The following is a 19,959-nucleotide window of genomic DNA, read 5'->3' as shown; positions in this document are numbered from 1 at the left end:
CTCTCTGATGTCTGTCTCTGCTGTAACATGGTTGTCTCTCTGATGTCTTGTCTGTATGTTTGTCTCTGCTGTAACATGGTTGTCTCTCTGATGTCCGTCTCTGCTGTAACATGGTTGTCTCTCTGATGTCCGTCTCTGCTGTAACATGGTTGTCTCTCTGATGTCTGTCTCTGCTGTAACATGGTTGTCTCTCTGATGTCTCGTCTGTCTGTCTGTCTCTGCTGTAACATGGTTGTCTCTCTGATGTCTGTCTCTGCTGTAACATAGTTGTCTCTCTGATGTCTGTCTGTCTGTCTCTGCTGTAACATAGTTGTCTCTCTGATGTCTGTCTCTGATGTAACATGGTTGTCTCTCCGATGTCCGTCTGTCTGTCTCTGCTGTAACATGGTTGTCTCTCTGATGTCTTGTCTGTATGTCTGTCTCTGCTGTAACATGGTTGTCTCTCTGATGTCTTGTCTGTATGTCTGTCTCTGCTGTAACATGGTTGTCTCTCTGATGTCTTGTCTGTCTGTCTGTCTCTGCTGTAACATGGTGTCTCTCTGATGTCTTGTCTGTATGTCCGTCTCTGCTGTAACATGGTTGCATCTCTGATGTCCGTCTCTGCTGTAACATGGTTGTCTCTCTGATGTCTGTCTCTGCTGTAACATGGTTGTCTCTCTGATGTCTGTCTCTGCTGTAACATGGTTGTCTCTCTGATGTCTGTCTCTGCTGTAACATGGTTGTCTCTCTGATGTCCGTCTCTGCTGTAACATGGTTGTCTCTCTGAGTTCTTGTCTGTATGTCTGTCTCTGCTGTAACATGGTTGTCCTATGTTCTTTTGTAAACGCAGTACCGTGTTGTTCTGACACAAAACACACTTCCGTACCAACAACAACAAGACGATAAAGAAGCGTCTCCTCTCACCTGGATGAGTGAGACGGTTCCGTCGGGGTTGTTGATGGTCTGCACCACGGTCTGCGAGGGCACCAGGTGGGCGATGCTCTGGGCGGCGGTCAGGTGGTGCTGGGTGACGGGGGTGGGGATCTGTTGGTCCTCGAAGGCGTACAGGAGGTCCTCGCGGCCGTGCTGCTTGTAGCAGTTCTTAACGATGGTCCGCAGAGCCTGTGTCCACGACACCTGGGAGGGGGGGACACGGAAAACACCTCGATGTAGACGTGCAGAAACGTATGTTAAGTGTCATTTAAACCAATGACAAAAGATCCCTATGTGCACAGATACGGTCAGGGACGTTACCTCTAGTCCTAGAGACCGGCAGGTTTAATGCCACCTAGAGGAGGACAGACAGCACCACTAGTCCTACACTGTAAGAAAAAAAAGCTGCAAGAAAACGGTATCAATGGTTTCCAAATACTTACTGTCAAATTACAGTAAAATCAAATACATTTACAGATTACAACCTTTATTTAATGGTTAATATTTTGATAAAAGGTAATTTACTGTATTTTTATGGCATTTACACTTAAAGTAGAAAAACAAAAGTAATCTGTAAAATAATACAGTGAATTTCCCATGAAAAAACATTTATTTTTTTACAGTGTAGAGACTGGCATGTTTAATGCCACCTAGAGGAGGACAGACCTTGTTGGGTGTGTGAGTTAAGAGGTGAAATTGAGAACGAGGTTCACTTTTTGATTTACCGCCCTGTTTACTAGGACGTAAGTAAGGGAAGTACTTTTTTAGTAAAAATGTCCTTTTCTCAAGCTGGATGAATATGAACAACTTGAGTTGCGCTTCAGGAAGGGAACCTTTTTTTGGAGCAGATTTTATTTGTCAAGCTCGAGAGAGAGAGAGAGAGAGAGAGAGAGAGAGAGAGAGAGAGAGAGAGAGAGAGAGAGAGAGAGAGAGAGAGAGAGAGAATACTTTGTTTAAAGGAACACTCATTAGCTTATTTGCCATCTACCCTGGAGTTAGACAAGAAGATGCATACATTTTTCTTCTCTGTGCATGCAGTAGGAGTAGGAAGACGTTGGGAACTAGGCTACTGGAGGAACCTACTTCCAGTGACTGACGCTAAGCTAGGCTAACGGTGCGCGTCTTCCTACTCCTACTGCATGCACAGAGAAGAAAAAGGTATGTATCTTAACACTAACATTTTGGGAACCCTTGAGTTATACAAGAGCACTGCTCTATACTCCCTCCCCTCTATCTGATTGACAGGAGCACCGCTCTATACTCCCTCCCCCTCTATCTGATTGACAGGAGCACCGCTCTATACTCCCTCCCCCTCTCTCTGATTGACAGGAGCACCGCTCTATACTCCCTCCCCCTCTCTCTGATTGACCGGAGCACCGCTCTATACTCCCTCCCCCTCTCTGATTGACAGGAGCACCACTTTATACTCCCTCCCCCTCTCTCTGATTGACAGGAGCCCCCCCTCACCCTCTGCTTCTGCTCCTCTGAGCGCACGTCACTGCGCACGTTGGCCCAGGGGATGTCCTCTGGCCACCAGAGGGGCTTGCAGCTCTCCTTGCCCCAGCCGGGCTTCCCTCGACCCGTCGAGTACTTCAGCATCTCTGGGATGAAGGCTCTCAGCTGGGCCTGAGGGGGGGAGAATATATATATATAGAGTGAGAGAATATATATATAGAGTGAGAGTATATATATATATAGAGTGAGAGTATATATATAGAGTGAGAGAATATATATATAGAGTGAGTGTATATATATAGAGTGAGAGTATATATATAGAGTGAGAGTATATATATATATATATATAGTGAGAGAATATATATATAGAGTGAGAGTATATATATATATAGTGAGAGTATATATATATATAGAGTGATATAATATATATATAGAGTGAGAGTATATATATAGAGTGAGATAATATATATATAGAGTGAGAGTATATATATAGTGAGAGAATATATATATATATAGAGTGAGAGTATATATATATAGTGAGAGAATATATATATATATAGTGTGAGAGAATATATATATAGAGTGAGAGTATATATATATAGAGTGAGAGAATATATATATATACATAGAGTGAGAGTATATATATATAGAGTGAGAGAATATATATATAGAGTATATATATATATATAGAGAGAGAGTGAGAGAATATATATAGAGTGAGAGAATATATATATAGAGTGAGAGTATATATATATAGTGAGAGAATATATATATAGAGTGAGAGTATATATATATATATATATATATATATAGAGTGAGAGAATATATATAGTGAGAGAATATATATATATAGTGAGAGTATAGTGAGAGAATATATATATATATATATAGTGAGAGTATATATATATAGTGAGTATATATATATAGAGTGAGAGAATATATATATATAGAGTGAGAGTATATATATATATAGTGAGAGTATATATATATATAGTGAGAGTATATATATATAGAGTGAGAGAATATATATATATAGAGTGAGAGTATATATATAGAGAGTGAGAGAATATATATATAGAGTGAGAGAATATATATATAGAGTGAGAGTATATATAGAGAGTATAGAGAGAATAGAGTGTACATATAGAGTATATATATATAGAGAGTGAGAAAGAGATAAGAGTATATATAGAGAGAGATTATAGAGTGAGAGAGAGTATATAGAGAGAGTATATATATATATATATAGTTTCAAGTTCAAGTTTCTTTATTAGTTGGCATAGTGAAATACAGAATACTTTTCCATTAAATGGAGTGTGATAGATAAAAATAGATAAAAAGTATAAAATAGAAAGTCAAAAGTCCGTAAACAAAAAGTGTTCAGTCAATATACATATATACAATATACAATACAGAGTAAAAAAAATAGTAACAGTGAGTTACAGTACAATACAGTATACAGTACAATGCAGAAATGTGATGAGGTACAACTTAGGGTAAGGTGCAATGAGGTATGAATTGTAGTGAAAATCTCTTTACCAATAAATATAAAGTGTGTTAAAGTGGGTGTTACGGTGCGTATTTATTTAAAGTGAGTGTGTACGCATGGATATGTGTGCAGTGAGTGTATTTGATGGTTTGTTACATAGTGTTATTGTCGTTGAGCATCCTGATGGCCTGGGGATAGAAGGTCTTTCTGAGTCGCTCTGTACTGGCCATGAGACTCCGGTATAGAGAAAGTATATAGAGAGAGTATATAGTAGGGCTGGGCGATTCTTGCTCAAATGTGAATCATGATTTCTCTCTCTAAGAATTGAGATCACGATTCTCTCACACGATTCTTATTTTTTTAATATAATAATTGATTGCACTCTTTCTTAAACAGACAACATAACATATATGAAAGTGCTTGACTTAAACTTAAAAGTCTCTTGTAACATACAAAATAACTCAAGTCAGAATCGTCATCATTTAAAAAAGTTTACTTAAGTAAAATTAAAATTAAAAAAATTGTAACTTTAATAAAAAAAATCGTCATAATTTAGAAATGAGATTGCATAGGTCTATGAATCGAGATCGTGATTTTATTTCGATTAATTGCCCAGCCCTAGTATATAGAGAGAAAGAACTCTGTTGCCTGTACTAAATGTATACTTACCTATTGCATTCACGGTCTAAAACTGCCCTACACTGGAATCATAACTACCTACCTCATACTATAGTCTACCCATATAACTCTGTATGATAGCGTGTACAATATAGATATATATATATATCCACATCTGTCTGTACATACCTGCATGATCCTTTTTACATATCTGTAGATACTATATCTATATCCCTTACCTACTTTTATTAGTTACGCTGCTGGCCAATATGACTTACTACCATAGTGTCTTTATACCTGCATCACTGTACATATTAATACTACAACTCTGTACATACATCTGATTAGCACTATTACTCAGTACTAGTACTCATTTATATATTTTATATCCAGTATTCACCTGCACATTGTATATTACTATTTCACTTTACTGTTACATTTGCACTCTGGCTGGATGCCAAACTTATTTTCATTGTACTGTACTTGTGCTGCATGATGACAATACATTTGAATCTAATCTAAAACACTTGTCATTAATTCGTCAAGAAACACTAGAGAAAGTTTCTCTCCCTCTCACATGCGTTGCCCTTCAGCGAGACCACAGAGGGGGGGGGGGGGTATTGATCAGCTACCTGCTGATTGGTGCTGAGGAGGACGAGGTCCAGAAATAGATCTGGTCTTTCTAAAAGAAGAAACAACCCCACTCCTCGTGTATTAACGGAGCGATCCATGGCTCCAGGCTGCCCTCAGCAGACACTGGCGAGGGGGGGCGGGGGGGTTGATCCGACACAAGTCGGTGGCCGTCGATCCTGTCAAAGCCTCGCGTGAGCAGACTAGCTAACGGTTTGGACAATAGTGTGTAAGTAGTGGGAGCACTCGTCTGCGACTGCAATCATTGTTAGTTTGACTCTGGATCAAGATATAGTATCTACAGATATGTAAAAAGGATTATATGCAGGTACCGGTATGTAGACAGATGTGTGTGTGTATATATATATATATATATATATATATATATATATATATATATATATATATATATATATATATATATATATATACACATGTGTGTGTGTATATATATATATATATATATATACACACACACACGGTAAGAATAATGCCAAGTTAGTTCCAATATCGATTGATTCGACTTCTGTGGGAAACGCAAACCACAATTGTCCTCGTTATTCTCATTATTATTATTATATCGGTAGACTAAATGAACGTCCGTCCGAGGCTGTAGAGTGTGTGGCTGGAGAGAGAGATGGGGCACCATTAGTGAGAGAGAGCACCATTAGTGAGAGAGCACCATTAGTGAGAGAGAGCACCATTAGTGAGAGAGAGCACCATTAGTGAGAGAGCACCATTAGTGAGAGGGCACATAAGTGAGAGAGCACCATTAGTGAGAGGGCACCATTAGTGAGAGAGCACCATTAGTGAGAGAGCACCATTAGTGAGAGGGCACATAAGTGAGAGAGCACCATTAGTGAGAGGGCACCATTAGTGAGAGCAGCATTAGTGAGAGAGCACCATTAGTGAGAGAGCAGCATTAGTGAGAGAGCACCATTAGTGAGAGGGCACCATTAGTGATAGAGAGCACCATTAGTGAGAGAGCAGCATTAGTGAGAGAGCACCATTAGTGAGAGAGCACCATTAGTGAGAGAGCACCATTAGTGAGAGAGCGCACCATTAATGAGAGAGCACCATTAGTGCGAGAGCACCATTAGTGAGAGAGCACCATTAGTGAGAGGGCACCATTAGTGAGAGAGCACCATTAGTGAGAGGGCACCATTAGTGACCACCCCACTCGTTCCCTCTGGTCCTCCTCCACTGCTTCCCTCACTGTCCCGACATCCAAGCTTAAAAACTTTGGAGATCGGGCCTTCTCTCGTACTGCACCCCGACTCTGGAACTCCCTCCCCCAGTCCATCAGAGACTCCCCTACACTCTACAACTTCAAAGCTCGCCTCAAAACCCACCTGTTCTCCCTTGCCTTCAACCCCCGCCACCCATAAACCCCCCCCCCCCTCCAACCTGATTGATGTCTGTCTCCAGTCTTTTTTGTGCTATCATGCTGTCTTCCCTGTTCCCCCCATGGTCCCATGTTCCTTTTGTTTTGTTTCTTTGTTGTTTCTTTGTTTTTGTTTCTTTGCTTTTGTTTCTTTGTTTGTACTCTTGCTCCCGACTATTGTCAGCGACTTCGGATTATTGAGAAGCGCTATATAAATTAAATTAATTATTATTAATATTATTAGAGAGCACCATTAGTGAGAGAGCAGCATTAGTGAGAGCAGCATTAGTGAGAGAGCAGCATTAGTGAGAGAGAGCACCATTAGTGAGAGAGCACCATTAGTGAGAGAGCAGCATTAGTGAGAGAAGACCATTAGTGAGAGAGCAGCATTAGTGCGAGGACACCATTAGTGAGAGCACCATTAGTGAGAGATCACCATTAGTGAGAGAGCAGCATTAGTGAGAGAGCAGCATTAGTGCGAGGACACCATTAGTGAGAGGGCACCATTAGTGAGAGATCACCATTAGTGAGAGAGCAGCATTAGTGAGAGCAGCATTAGTGAGAGAAGACCATTAGTGAGAGAGCAGCATTAGTGAGAGAAGACCATTAGTGAGAGAGCAGCATTAGTGCGAGAGAGCAGCATTAGTGAGAGAGCAGCATTAGTGAGAGAAGACCATTAGTGAGAGAGCAGCATTAGTGAGAGAAGACCATTAGTGAGAGAGCACCATTAGTGAGAGAGCACCATTAGTGAGAGAGCACCATTAGTGAGAGAGAGCACCATTAGTGAGAGAGCACCATTAGTGAGAGAGCACCATTAGTGAGAGAGCACCATTAGTGAGAGAGAGCACCATTAGTGAGAGGGCACCATTAGTGAGAGGGCACCATTAGTGAGAGAGCACCATTAGTGAGAGAGCACCATTAGTGAGAGAGAGCACCATTAGTGAGAGAGAGATAGCACCATTAGTGAGAGAGAACACCAATAGTGAGAGAGAGCACCAATAGTGAGAGAGCACCATTAGTGAGAGAGAGCGCCATTAGTGAGAGAGAGCACCATTAGTGAGAGAGAGATAGCACCATTAGTGAGAGAGAACACCAATAGTGAGAGAGAGCACCAATAGTGAGAGAGCACCATTAGTGAGAGAATCATTAGTGAGAGAGAGCGCCATTAGTGAGAGAATCATTAGTGAGAGAGCACCATTAGTGAGAGAATCATTAGTGAGAGAGCACCATTAGTGAGAGAGAGCACCATTAGTGAGAGAGCAGCATTAGTGAGAGAACACCATTAGTGAGAGAGCACCATTAGTGAGAGAGCAGCATTAGTGAGAGAGAGCAGCATTAGTGAGAGAGCACCATTAGTGAGAGAGCACCATTAGTGAGAGAGCACCATTCGTGAGAGAGCACCATTAGTGAGAGAGAGCACCATTAGTGAGAGAGAGCACCATTAGTGAGAGAGAGCACCATTCGTGAGAGAGCACCATTCGTGAGAGAGCACCATTAGTGAGAGAGATCACCATTAGTGAGAGAGAGCACCATTAGTGAGAGAGCACCATTAGTGAGAGAGCACCATTCGTGAGAGAGCACCATTAGTGAGAGAGCACCATTAGTGAGAGAGAGCACCATTAGTGAGAGAGCACCATTAGTGAGAGAGCACCATTAGTGCGAGAGAGCACCATTAGTGAGAGAGCACCATTAATGAGAGCACCATTAGTGAGAGAGCACCATTAGTGAGATAGAGCACCATTAGTGAGAGAGCACCATTAGTGAGAGAGCAGCATTAGTGCGAGAGAGCACCATTAGTGAGAGAGAGCACCATTAGTGAGAGAGAGCACCATTAGTGAGAGAGCAGCATTAGTGCGAGGGCACCATTAGTGAGAGAGAGCACCATTAGTGAGAGAGAGCACCATTAGTGAGATAGAGCACCATTAGTGAGAGAGCACCATTAGTGAGAGAGAGCACCATTAGTGAGAGAGAGCACCATTAGTGAGAGAGAGCAGCATTAGTGAGAGAGAGCACCATTAGTGAGAGGGCACCATTAGTGAGAGAGCACCATTAGTGAGAGAGAGCACCATTAGTGAGAAAGAACACCATTAATGAGAGAGCACCATTAGTGAGAGAGAGCACCATTAGTGAGAGAGCACCATTAGTGAGAAAGAGCACCATTAGTGAGAGAGCACCATTAGTGAGAGAGCACCATTAGTGAGAAAGAGCACCATTAGTGAGAGAGAGCACCATTAGTGAGAGAGAGCACCATTAGTGAGAGAGCACCATTAGTGAGAGAAAGCAGCATTAGTGAGAGAGAGCACCATTAGTGAGAGAGAGCACCATTAGTGAGAGAGAGCACCATTAGTGAGAGCACCATTAGTGAGAGAGAGCACCATTAGTGAGAGAGCACCATTAGTGAGAGAGCACCATTCGTGAGAGAGCACCATTAGTGAGAGAGCACCATTAGTGAGAGAGAGCACCATTAGTGCGAGAGAGCACCATTAGTGAGAGAGCAGCATTAGTGCGAGGGCACCATTAGTGAGAGAGAGCACCATTAGTGAGAGAGAGCACCATTAGTGAGATAGAGCACCATTAGTGAGAGAGCACCATTAGTGAGAGAGAGCACCATTAGTGAGAGAGAGCACCATTAGTGAGAGCAGCATTAGTGAGAGAGAGCACCATTAGTGAGAAAGAGCACCATTAGTGAGAGAGCACCATTAGTGAGAGAGAGCACCATTAGTGAGAGAGCACCATTAGTGAGAAAGAGCACCATTAGTGAGAGAGCACAATTAGTGAGAGCACCATTAGTGAGAAAGAGCAGCATTAGTGAGAAAGAGCACCATTAGTGAGAGAGAGCAGCATTAGTGAGAGAGAGCACCATTAGTGAGAGAGCAGCATTAGTGAGAGAGAGCAGCATTAGTGAGAGAGAGCACCATTAGTGAGAGAGCAGCATTAGTGAGAGAGAGCAGCATTAGTGAGAGAGCAGCATTAGTGAGAGAGAGCACCATTAGTGAGAGAGAGCACCATTAGTGAGAGAGCACCATTAGTGAGAAAGAGCACCATTAGTGAGAGAGCACCATTAGTGAGAGAGCACAATTAGTGAGAGAGCACCATTAGTGAGAGAGAGCACCATTAGTGAGAGAGCACCATTAGTGAGAGAGAGCACCATTAGTGAGAGAGCACAATTAGTGAGAGAGCACCATTAGTGAGAAAGAGCACCATTAGTGAGAGAGAGCACCATTAGTGAGAGAGATCACCATTAGTGAGAGAGAGCAGCATTAGTGAGAGAGAGCACCATTAGTGAGAGAGAGCACCATTAGTGAGAGAGAGCAGCATTAGTGAGAGAGAGCACCATTAGTGAGAGAGCACCATTAGTGAGAGAGAGCACCATTAGTGAGAGAGAGCAGCATTAGTGAGAGAGAGCACCATTAGTGAGAGAGCAGCATTAGTGAGAGAAAGCAGCATTAGTGAGAGAGAGCAGCATTAGTGAGAGAGAGCACCATTAGTGAGAGAGAGCACCATTAGTGAGAGAGAGCACCATTAGTGAGAGAGAGCAGCATTAGTGAGAGAGAGCACCATTAGTGAGAGAGCACCATTAGTGTGAGAGAGCACAATTAGTGAGAGCACCATTAGTGAGAAAGAGCACCATTAGTGAGAGAGAGCAGCATTAGTGAGAGAGAGCACCATTAGTGAGAGAGCAGCATTAGTGAGAGAGAGCAGCATTAGTGAGAGAGAGCACCATTAGTGAGAGAGCAGCATTAGTGAGAGAGAGCAGCATTAGTGAGAGAGAGCAGCATTAGTGAGAGAGAGCACCATTAGTGAGAGAGAGAGCACCATTAGTGAGAGAGCACCATTAGTGAGAAAGAGCACCATTAGTGAGAGAGCACCATTAGTGAGAGAGCACAATTAGTGAGAGAGCACCATTAGTGAGAGAGAGCACCATTAGTGAGAGAGCACCATTAGTGAGAGAGAGCACCATTAGTGAGAGAGCACAATAAGTGAGAGAGCACCATTAGTGAGAAAGAGCACCATTAGTGAGAGAGAGCACCATTAGTGAGAGAGATCACCATTAGTGAGAGAGAGCAGCATTAGTGAGAGAGAGCACCATTAGTGAGAGAGAGCACCATTAGTGAGAGAGAGCAGCATTAGTGAGAGAGAGCACCATTAGTGAGAGAGCACCATTAGTGAGAGAGAGCACCATTAGTGAGAGAGAGCAGCATTAGTGAGAGAGCACCATTAGTGAGAGAGCAGCATTAGTGAGAGAAAGCAGCATTAGTGAGAGAGAGCAGCATTAGTGAGAGAGAGCACCATTAGTGAGAGAGAGCACCATTAGTGAGAGAGAGCACCATTAGTGAGAGAGAGCAGCATTAGTGAGAGAGAGCACCATTAGTGAGAGAGCACCATTAGTGAGAGAGAGCACCATTAGTGAGAGAGAGCAGCATTAGTGAGAGAGAGCACCATTAGTGAGAGAGCACCATTAGTGAGAGAGAGCAGCATTAGTGAGAGCAGCAGCACTGATGTGGACCAGCCTCTTCAGCCGCCGGCAGATTGTGATGAGAACACAATGGAGGGCTGATTGCTGCGTTCGTCATGAGAGGATGAAGAGGGTCCCAGTGGAGGGACTTTAATGTAATCTTATTTGCTTCTCTGCAACCCCCCCCCCCCCCCCCCCCCCCCCAACACCACACACACACACGAGTGCACCCACTCGAGCGTTCCGGGAAAGTGCACTCCACACACAAATACACAACGCATCCAGGGTGTGTGCATGGGGACAGAGAGAAACACACACACACACACACACAGGGACAGGCGGGGGTGGGGTTTAGCGCCGTCGTCCTCGTGGCCTGGTAATGTGCCCGGCATCGCAGATGGATTATGTTGCAGCACGATAAGGCAACAACGTCTGCCCGCCTTGACGACATCATCACCGGCTAAATTTGGTTTCCGGGGAGAAATAAATCCCACCCCCCTCCCTCCCTCCCTCCCTCATTTTGTAACACACACACACACACACACACACACACACACACACACAGACACACAGGACAACACACCACCGCCACTGATAGTAGTTTTCAATAGTATATGGAGGACGGATCATCTTGGACGTCACGCCCCTCAGGGCTGTCGAGGCATCGACTGAATGGAAGAGACAGACAGGTGGAGGGGAGGTGACCTAGGCTAACACTGAAGTACACCAATACTACTACATGGGCTGGTAGAACTGTGAAGTACACCAATACTACTACCTGGGCTGGTAGAACTGTGAAGTACACCAATACTACTACCTGGGCTGGTAGAACTGTGAAGTACACCAATACTACTACCTGGGCTGGTAGAACTGTGAAGTACACCAATACTACTACCTGGGCTGGTAGAACTGTGAAGTACACCAATACTACTACCTGGGCTGGTAGGACTGTGAAGTACACCAATACTACTACCTGGGCTGGTAGAACTGTGAAGTACACCAATACTACTACCTGGGCTGGTAGAACTGTGAAGTACACCAATACTACTACCTGGGCTGGTAGAACTGTGAAGTACACCAATACTACTACCTGGGCTGGTAGAACTGTGAAGTACACCAATACTACTACCTGGGCTGGTAGAACTGTGAAGTACACCAATACTACTACCTGGGCTGGTAGAACTGTGAAGTACACCGATACTACTACCTGGGCTGGTAGAACTGTGAAGTACACCAATACTACTACCTGGGCTGGTAGAACTGTGAAGTACACCAATACTACTACCTGGGCTGGTAGAACTGTGAAGTACACCAATACTACTACCTGGGCTGGTAGCAGTGTGAAGTACACCAATACTACTACCTGGGCTGGTAGAACTGTGAAGTACACCAATACTACTACCTGGGCTGGTAGAACTGTGAAGTACACAGATACTACTACCTGGGCTGGTAGAACTGTGAAGTACACAGATACTACTACCTGGGCTGGTAGAACTGTGAAGTACACAGATACTACTACCTGGGCTGGTAGAACTGTGAAGTACACAGATACTACTACCTGGGCTGTTTTTTTTTGTTTTTGTGTGTATTGTTTTTATTGACCTATCCATTCATGCTGAGTGAATCAGTTCCCCCAGCCACATTTGTGTATTCAACATTTTGTGGGGAATTAACTGATAGAAGATTGATCGAAAATGAACCGAAAATGTATCGAATCGAGGTCAAATGAAGAGATTTCATGATGCATTGAATCGTTGCCTGAAGAATCGTAATCGAATCGAATCGTTGTGAGGTCGAATCGGTATGGTTGGGTTTGTGTCTCCATTAGCCATGTTCAGCCTGGCTGGGGCTATAGCCATGGTCTAACATGGTATGGTACGGTTGGGTTTGTGTCTCCATTACGTTGCTAGGCGACGTTTCAAAATGCACACCACCAACTGTGGTCCACAAGCTAAACCATGATGATACAACAGTCCCAGCCAGGTTCTAAAGACAATGGGAGACGCTCACTGTGTGACAGACAGGTCACAGCACAGCTAATCCCTGGCTAAACCCTGGCTAGTGGAGACGAGGCCACAGCACGGCTAAACCCTGGCTAGTGGAGACGAGGCCACAGCACGGCTAAACCCTGACTAGTGGAGACGAGGCCACAGCACGGCTAAACCCTGGCTAGTGGAGACAAGGCCACAGCACGGCTAAACCCTGGCTAGTGGAGACAAGGCCACAGCACGGCTAAACCCTGGCTAGTGGAGACGAGGCCACAGCACGGCTAAACCCTGACTAGTGGAGACGAGGCCACAGCACGGCTAAACCCTGACTAGTGGAGACGAGGCCACAGCACGGCTAAACCCTGGCTAGTGGAGACGAGGCCACAGCACGGCTAAACCCTGGCTAGTGGAGACAAGGCCACAGCACGGCTAAACCCTGACTAGTGGAGACGAGGCCACAGCACGGCTAAACCCTGGCTAGTGGAGACGAGGCCACAGCACGGCTAAACCCTGACTAGTGGAGACGAGGCGTAATAATACTACATGGTAGAACCTACAAGACACCTGGGTGTCTCCCCCTGTTACTGCTCTATGTATGTGTGTATATGTGTGTGTGTGTGTGTGTGTGTATGTGTGTGCCTGAGGGCAGGTGTAATTACAGGGGCTGGAGAGTTTAAGTGGCAGGTTGTCCTGAGCCACATCCCCTCCCCCAATCCTAATCCCTGCACGCCGGCCGTCCAATCAGGATGCAGAGAGGCGGGGCTCGTCTGCCCCGGCGGGGGGTAATTATTGGCTCAGGCTAGCGGCCCCTGGATCATGTTGGCTGGTTCATGTGCCGCCGGAGCGATCCAGGGAGTAGCCGGGGACCCCGAGGCCCAGCCTCAGTGCCTTCCCCTGGGGTACGTCTGTAAGGGACTCCCCTGAAGTGCTAGAGGTCTGTCTGGAGGACAACCTAGACCCCTTCACACTATATCTGGACAACCTAGACCCCTTCACACTATATCTGGACTAGGGCTGTTTCCCCGTAGCCTGTTTTTGGGCTTCGAACTTCGTCAGGGTTTTTCGAACGGACGTACGAACCTTCGTTTTTAATAATAATTCCCGGGCAGCGTGTCAAAGTGTCCTTGAGCAAGACACTTAACTGCCAACTGCTCCCGATGAGCAGGTTGGCACCTCGCATGGTTACCTCCGCCACTACCCCCCCCCCCCCCACCTGGCAGGCAGAGTTCAGCGAGGTCGCTCCTCCTAATAATAATCGCATCCTTCCAGCTCCAGAACAACAAGCCACTAGGCTGCTTCCTGGTCCAGACCTCTCGGGGGCCACGGGATTGGCTGGTGTGCTCCCTGGAGCGCCGAGCTCCGCCCCCCCTAAGGTCCGGTGTCATGCCAACGACTCCGCCGATGATCCAACGACTGCGTCAGCAGCGCCGGGGGAGAGAGAGGCGTAAACAAGCCGGCTTCCCGCGGGAGGAGAGAGAGCAGCGCAGAGAGAGCGGCGCAGAGAGAGCTGCCGGAGAACTCGGAGCGCGGCGGTGGAACGAGAGCGTGGCTCCGAGCGTGAATGAAGCGACACAGCAGTATGTTGATCCAGTGGAGAGGGTGGTCGGCTGCCCCCTTCCCTCCCTCAAGTCCCTACACTCCACCAGGGCCTTGAGGAGAGCGAGGAAGATCATGGCAGACCCCGCCCACCCGGGTCATAACCTCTTCACCATAATTTGTTTTATTATTCTTATTCGTGACCTGTTCCGTCTAAATGTTTAAATGTTGAGCGATTTGCAGTGTCAAATTTCCCACGGGATAATAAAAGCATTTCTATTCTTTTTTTTTTATCTACTTTTTTCCCCCATTTTCTATTTTTTCTCCCATCCCAATTTCGTATCGTCCAATTCTACCCTCCCGTCTCGAACGCTGTTAGGCCATGCCTCCCACAGGCCGGCTGCAATGTGGACGAAGCCTTGCATCACATGTCCCCTCCGGTACTCGAGGAAGCAGCCGTCGCATCTTTTCACCTGCACAGCGCGATCTCTCAGCAGCGAGGGTCTGCGTGGGAGGGACACGCCGCCCCCGTCGCTTCCTGATTCTGCTGCGCAGGCGCACCAACCGACCTGTAGGAGTCGCTGTCCACAACGTCCGATCCCCACCCATCAGCTTCCCTCCCCTAACACTGCTAATTGTGTAAGTATGAACGACCAGCCAAGCTGATAGCAATGTGGAGAGCTGGGCTCGAAAAGCATTTCTATTCTATTCTATCTATTCTATTCTCCCCCACGGCAGGCGGCTACGGCTGCCCAAGACACTTACAGTGCCGCCATAGACTGAGTTTCTTCCCCTCAGCAGCTCGCCTGGTAAACGAGACAGGTGTCCCCCCCCCCCCCCCCCTCCTCTATGGCGAGCTGCTAGGGCTGGACTTTTGGACTTGAACTTTGTGCTGCACTGTATATACCAACCACTGCACTTTATTGTCTTATCGTTGTCTCACTGTTCTGTCCTGTTTTGCACTTTATAACAATTTATTTATTATTATGTTATTGTTATTTGTGAAAAAAAATCATGCACTGTAATGTCGAATCACGTTCCATTTGTATATACAATATGGTGAATAAAGTCATCTGAATCTGAATCATAGAGCGCACAGCCCAGGGATGCAGTCTGTTGATCCATAGAGCATCATACACCCTCTTGTTTGTGACTGGGGTCTGAGCGGATGTGGTGAAGAGCATACTATCGACCGTTTGATTGATAGGACGCGTAGCGCAGATCAATTGTGATAACGTATGAATGCATGTTGTCTATTTTATGATTATTGTCTATTTTATACTCATTTTTTTTTTTTATCTTTTTCCCTCTCCTTCTTTTTTCCGATTTTTCTCCAATCCCACTGTTAGTCATTATGCCAATTCCCAACCCCCTTCCTGGTTGTTGCGCACTTTCCCCTACTGTTGGTCCGAGAGGCCGGAGACTGTCACATGCTTTCCTCCGACGCATGTGCAGCCAGCCGGCAGCCAGCCTGGCCGCGCAGATTCTCACCGGGAGTGTAACGTGTGGAAGGTCGCACTACTTCTCTCCAGATCCTACCCTTGCTGAGCAGGCGCCCCGACCGAACTGTAGGGGTCGCTGTCCACAACGCCCAGGACCCACCCACGGCTCCCCTCCCCCTAACTCAGCCAAACGAGTTAGTATAGCGATCAGCCCGAGCCAAGGCAATGCTGACTCTCCGGGAGTCGAGACCGCAGCCTCTTGCATTGGTGACGAGCACAATCTCCGCTACGCCACCTGACCGCCCTTTATACTCATTTTATGTCTGCACTTTATGCATTGCTTTGACTTTTCTGCTCATTATATATGCCAATTTTATGCTCATTCTATGTCTATGTTGTGTCTACTGTACATCACTGCTGTGAAGCACTTTGGGCTACAATTCGTGTATGAAATGTGCTATACACACACTATGGTAGTAAGTCATACTGGTCAGCAGCGTAACTAGTAGGTAAGGGATATGTACAGATATAGTATCTATAAATATGTAACAAGGGTTATATGCAGGTATGTATACAGACCGATGTGGATACATATATACGGTATATAAGATCTCAAACACTGAGAAAGTGACTCTTAATATACATTAGCCAACTAGAACTTTTAACATCATGAGTCTCATGATGTGACCTTGCACCATATGAAGTCAGCTGCACTCTCGTTCACAGTATGACCAACACCACAGTCTGACTTATGGCCCACTGCTGGCTCTGTTCAAATCATCTCTCAAGCCCTGGGAGAGCCTGAACAGTGGAGTTAAAGGAACATCCCACCTAAACAATAAAGCTTTTACTATAAACCCGGTCTGGTACAAATCAATTTGGTTTGAGTTATTATCGAGTTAAAGAGTCAAGATGTCAGTCAGGAGGGATGAAACCAGCTAAATTTGTTGTCTATATTACCACCTACTATGCCAATATGTCTACAATAGTGCTGTATATACCTTATATACCTTATGTCTACAATAGGTTAGAGTTTGTCTTAGAGCAGGCCGATAGAACACCAGCCCTGATTCCAAACTCTAACCTTAACCAACTTCGAAAGAGTCGCCTAAGCATAAAGGGGAACTCCAACATTTTGGGAAATTAGCTTATTTAACATCTTCCCTGGAGTTAGACAAGAAGATACATACCTTTTTTGTCTCTGTGCGTGTATTTTAGCTTTGGGAATAGACGCTCCGTTAGCATAGCTTAGCTTCATCACTGGAAGTGAGGCAGGACAGTAGCCTTACAGTGCCTTACAGTGTATTGCAAGGTCTGATATTGACCAAATTTGATATGCATGACCTTGGTGGGCTCTAGGTCAACTCCTGAAAAGGGGGTCAATGTCAGACCTTGCAATCAAAAGTTAGGGGGCGCACTGAAATTATGGCAAGGGTTATTAGCCCCCTAACTTTTGATTGCAAAGTCTGACATTGACCCCCTTTTCAGGAGTTGACCTAGAGCCCACCAAGGTCATGCATATCAAGTTTGGTCAATGTCAGACCTTGCAATACACTGTAAGGCACTGTAAGGCTACTGTCCTGCCTCACTTCCAGTGATGAAGCTAAGCTATGCTAACGGAGCGTCTATTCCCAAAGCTAAAATGCACGCACAGAGACAAAAAAGGTATGTATCTTCTTGTCCAACTCCAGGGAAGATGTTAAATAAGCTAATTTCCCAAAATGTTGGAGTTCCCCTTTAACCAGTGATAAACTAGGCGTTAGGTAGTTTGCAGGCTGTTAGACCCGGAAATAGGCGCAAAACATGCCGTCCCACGATTGGCGCACATGTCACATGACCAGAAACGTCAGTGGCCAATCAGATCGCGCAAAAGTACAACTGGCTTAGGGAAAGTATTCACGCCCTGGGGACCTTCCCTACAGCTGCCCTGTACCGCCCCAGATGCAGGGGACGCCCCGCCCCGAGCCCGGCCTCACCTGGGTCATCTTGTCCACGGAGACGGGGATGCCGTCGATGGTGAGGGGCGGAAGCTCGGACGCCATGTCGCCCCCGGGGGGCGCGTGTTCCGCGAGGGCGTTCTCCAGATCCTCCAGAATCATGCTCTTGTACTTCCTCACCTGGAGAGCAGAGACACATTTTAAAAGATATATCCAAGGACGAGTGTTCATTTCTTTTTCAATTATCTTTTTATTGGTTATTTTTAGAAGGTAACAAAAGGTGAAATTAAATAAAAAAATAAATGAATAATGTTGATGTTGGTGGACAGTCAGAGGTCCATGAGGGATTCTCAAAGTTCTAAGAAAGACGTCCCCTTTGTTCTTCAAAGTATAACTGTTCCAGTTGCAAAGTGTCATGGAGAATCCTTTTAAAGATTCAAGTGGATTGTTAATTTTTATGGCCCTTACTGGTAAGCTACCTCCTTATACTACATCATTATTGGTAAGCTACCTCCTTATACTACATCATTATTGGTAAGCTACCTCCTTATACTACATCATTATTGGTAAGCTACCTCCTTATTATACCAAGGAAGAACGTAACACTCACCACATTCTCCAGCGGGGCGGCGCCAAACACCCTGAACACAGGGTTGGGTTTGGAGGGAGAGATGCAGAGTACGATGGCCTGCTGCCCCACCCTGGTGGTGTACTCGTCAAGGGTGGCTCGTAGTTTCCTGTATAATACATATATTTAGTTACATATATACATATATTTAGTTACATATATACATATATTTAGTTCTGTCTGGATGCAAACATACAAGTATATTCACAAGTAGCAGTTAGTAGTTGATGAATTGAAAATAGAGGACCCTTATGTAAACAAGACGAAAGTCTTTTTCTGGTCTTCATCCTCTTAGCAGTTGTTACTATTGAGCTGTACTGTATTGTACCCATTCTGAAATCTGTTAATAAAGTTTTCAATCAATCAAAGCAATACACGAGAAGCAGCGAGTGACGCAGCCGAAAGAGAAAATGACCACTGAGACGTCAAATCCAAAGCGGCTCCACAGATTACAGACCACCCTAGTTTATAGGAACAACACGTAGGAGTTCCTGAGATCGGGTGGCGTTGGCCTTTTAGCGCTGAAGAGACGAGGCGTCGGTCAGGATGTAGTCCGATAGGCGCGTGAAGAGGGCTTTCTGTGGTCGTCGGTGATACCGGCGTTACTCCTTGTCCAGGCTCCACCGAACACATTACTTGCCTGTATGCTTTTTTTTTTATATATAATTTTTTAGCATTTTTACAGCTTTTATTGGACAGAGGAGAGGGCGAATGGGAGGAGAGGTGGGGAGGACATGCGACAAATAACGATGGGAGCTGGGATCGAACCCGGGTCGGCCGCGTAGGTGCGCAAGGCACTATGGTATGCGCCACGAGGGCGCCCCTGCCTGTATGCTTTTCAATGTTTTTTATTATTATAATTTTTCTTTTTAAATAGAACCCATTTAGTTCATTCTCGCATATCAGTGCCCATGTTCATAAAAAAAAAATATATATATATATATATATATATATATATATATATATATATAAAAAAAATTTATTTGTAAAATACAAAGATGTTATCAATACTTAGTCAGACTACATTATAAACGTTAATGTGTCTGCGCACATTATTGCGCACACCTATTGTATAGGTCGCAGTACAAGGTAGCTTAAGTTTCACTTTCATTTAGAGTAGATTTTCCTCTGCATGAAGGAGAGAAAGGAGGCTCTAAGAGACGACACAACAGGTTATTTCGGATTAAACCCCCAGCAGCTCGACTGGAGAGGAGCTGAGGACGAGTCCCGACCAGCAGCGGTACGTTCAAGCAATGCGCTAAATAAGGCCGCAGCTACATCGATCCGTCAATGAACGGATAGAAAAGTGACGGAAGGCGTTACTGTCCCGTTGGTTTATTTAGAAACTAATGTGAACTCTGTCTGTCCAACAAATGGATACTAATCATTGAAAATGTATTAAAAAACAGGTGTAGACACACATAAGTGGATCGATGTAGCCAGCGCAACGTTAAATATCAAAGGAAGCGCTCTACAGATATCGA

The 19,959-nt window shown here is 45.0% G+C and overlaps 1 protein-coding gene across 1 annotated transcript in view; it reads right to left on the bottom strand.

Annotated features, from left to right (window-relative positions):
• nrf1 (nuclear respiratory factor 1) overlaps window positions 1-19,959 on the bottom strand; it is a 57,050-nt gene that overhangs the window by 27,633 nt on the left and 9,458 nt on the right. Inside the window, 4 exon segments of the mRNA XM_084331163.1 lie at window positions 904-1,116; window positions 2,380-2,538; window positions 17,887-18,027; window positions 18,458-18,584. Coding sequence (XP_084187289.1) covers window positions 904-1,116; window positions 2,380-2,538; window positions 17,887-18,027; window positions 18,458-18,584 — 640 coding nt within the window.

The sequence above is a fragment of the Notolepis coatsorum genome (assembly GCF_963971535.1).
Source record: "Notolepis coatsorum genome assembly, chromosome: 15".
Taxonomy (NCBI): Eukaryota; Metazoa; Chordata; class Actinopteri; order Aulopiformes; family Paralepididae; genus Notolepis; species Notolepis coatsorum.
The sequence above is the reverse complement of the archived record's forward strand: the minus strand, read 5'-3'. Positions and strand labels throughout refer to the sequence as shown.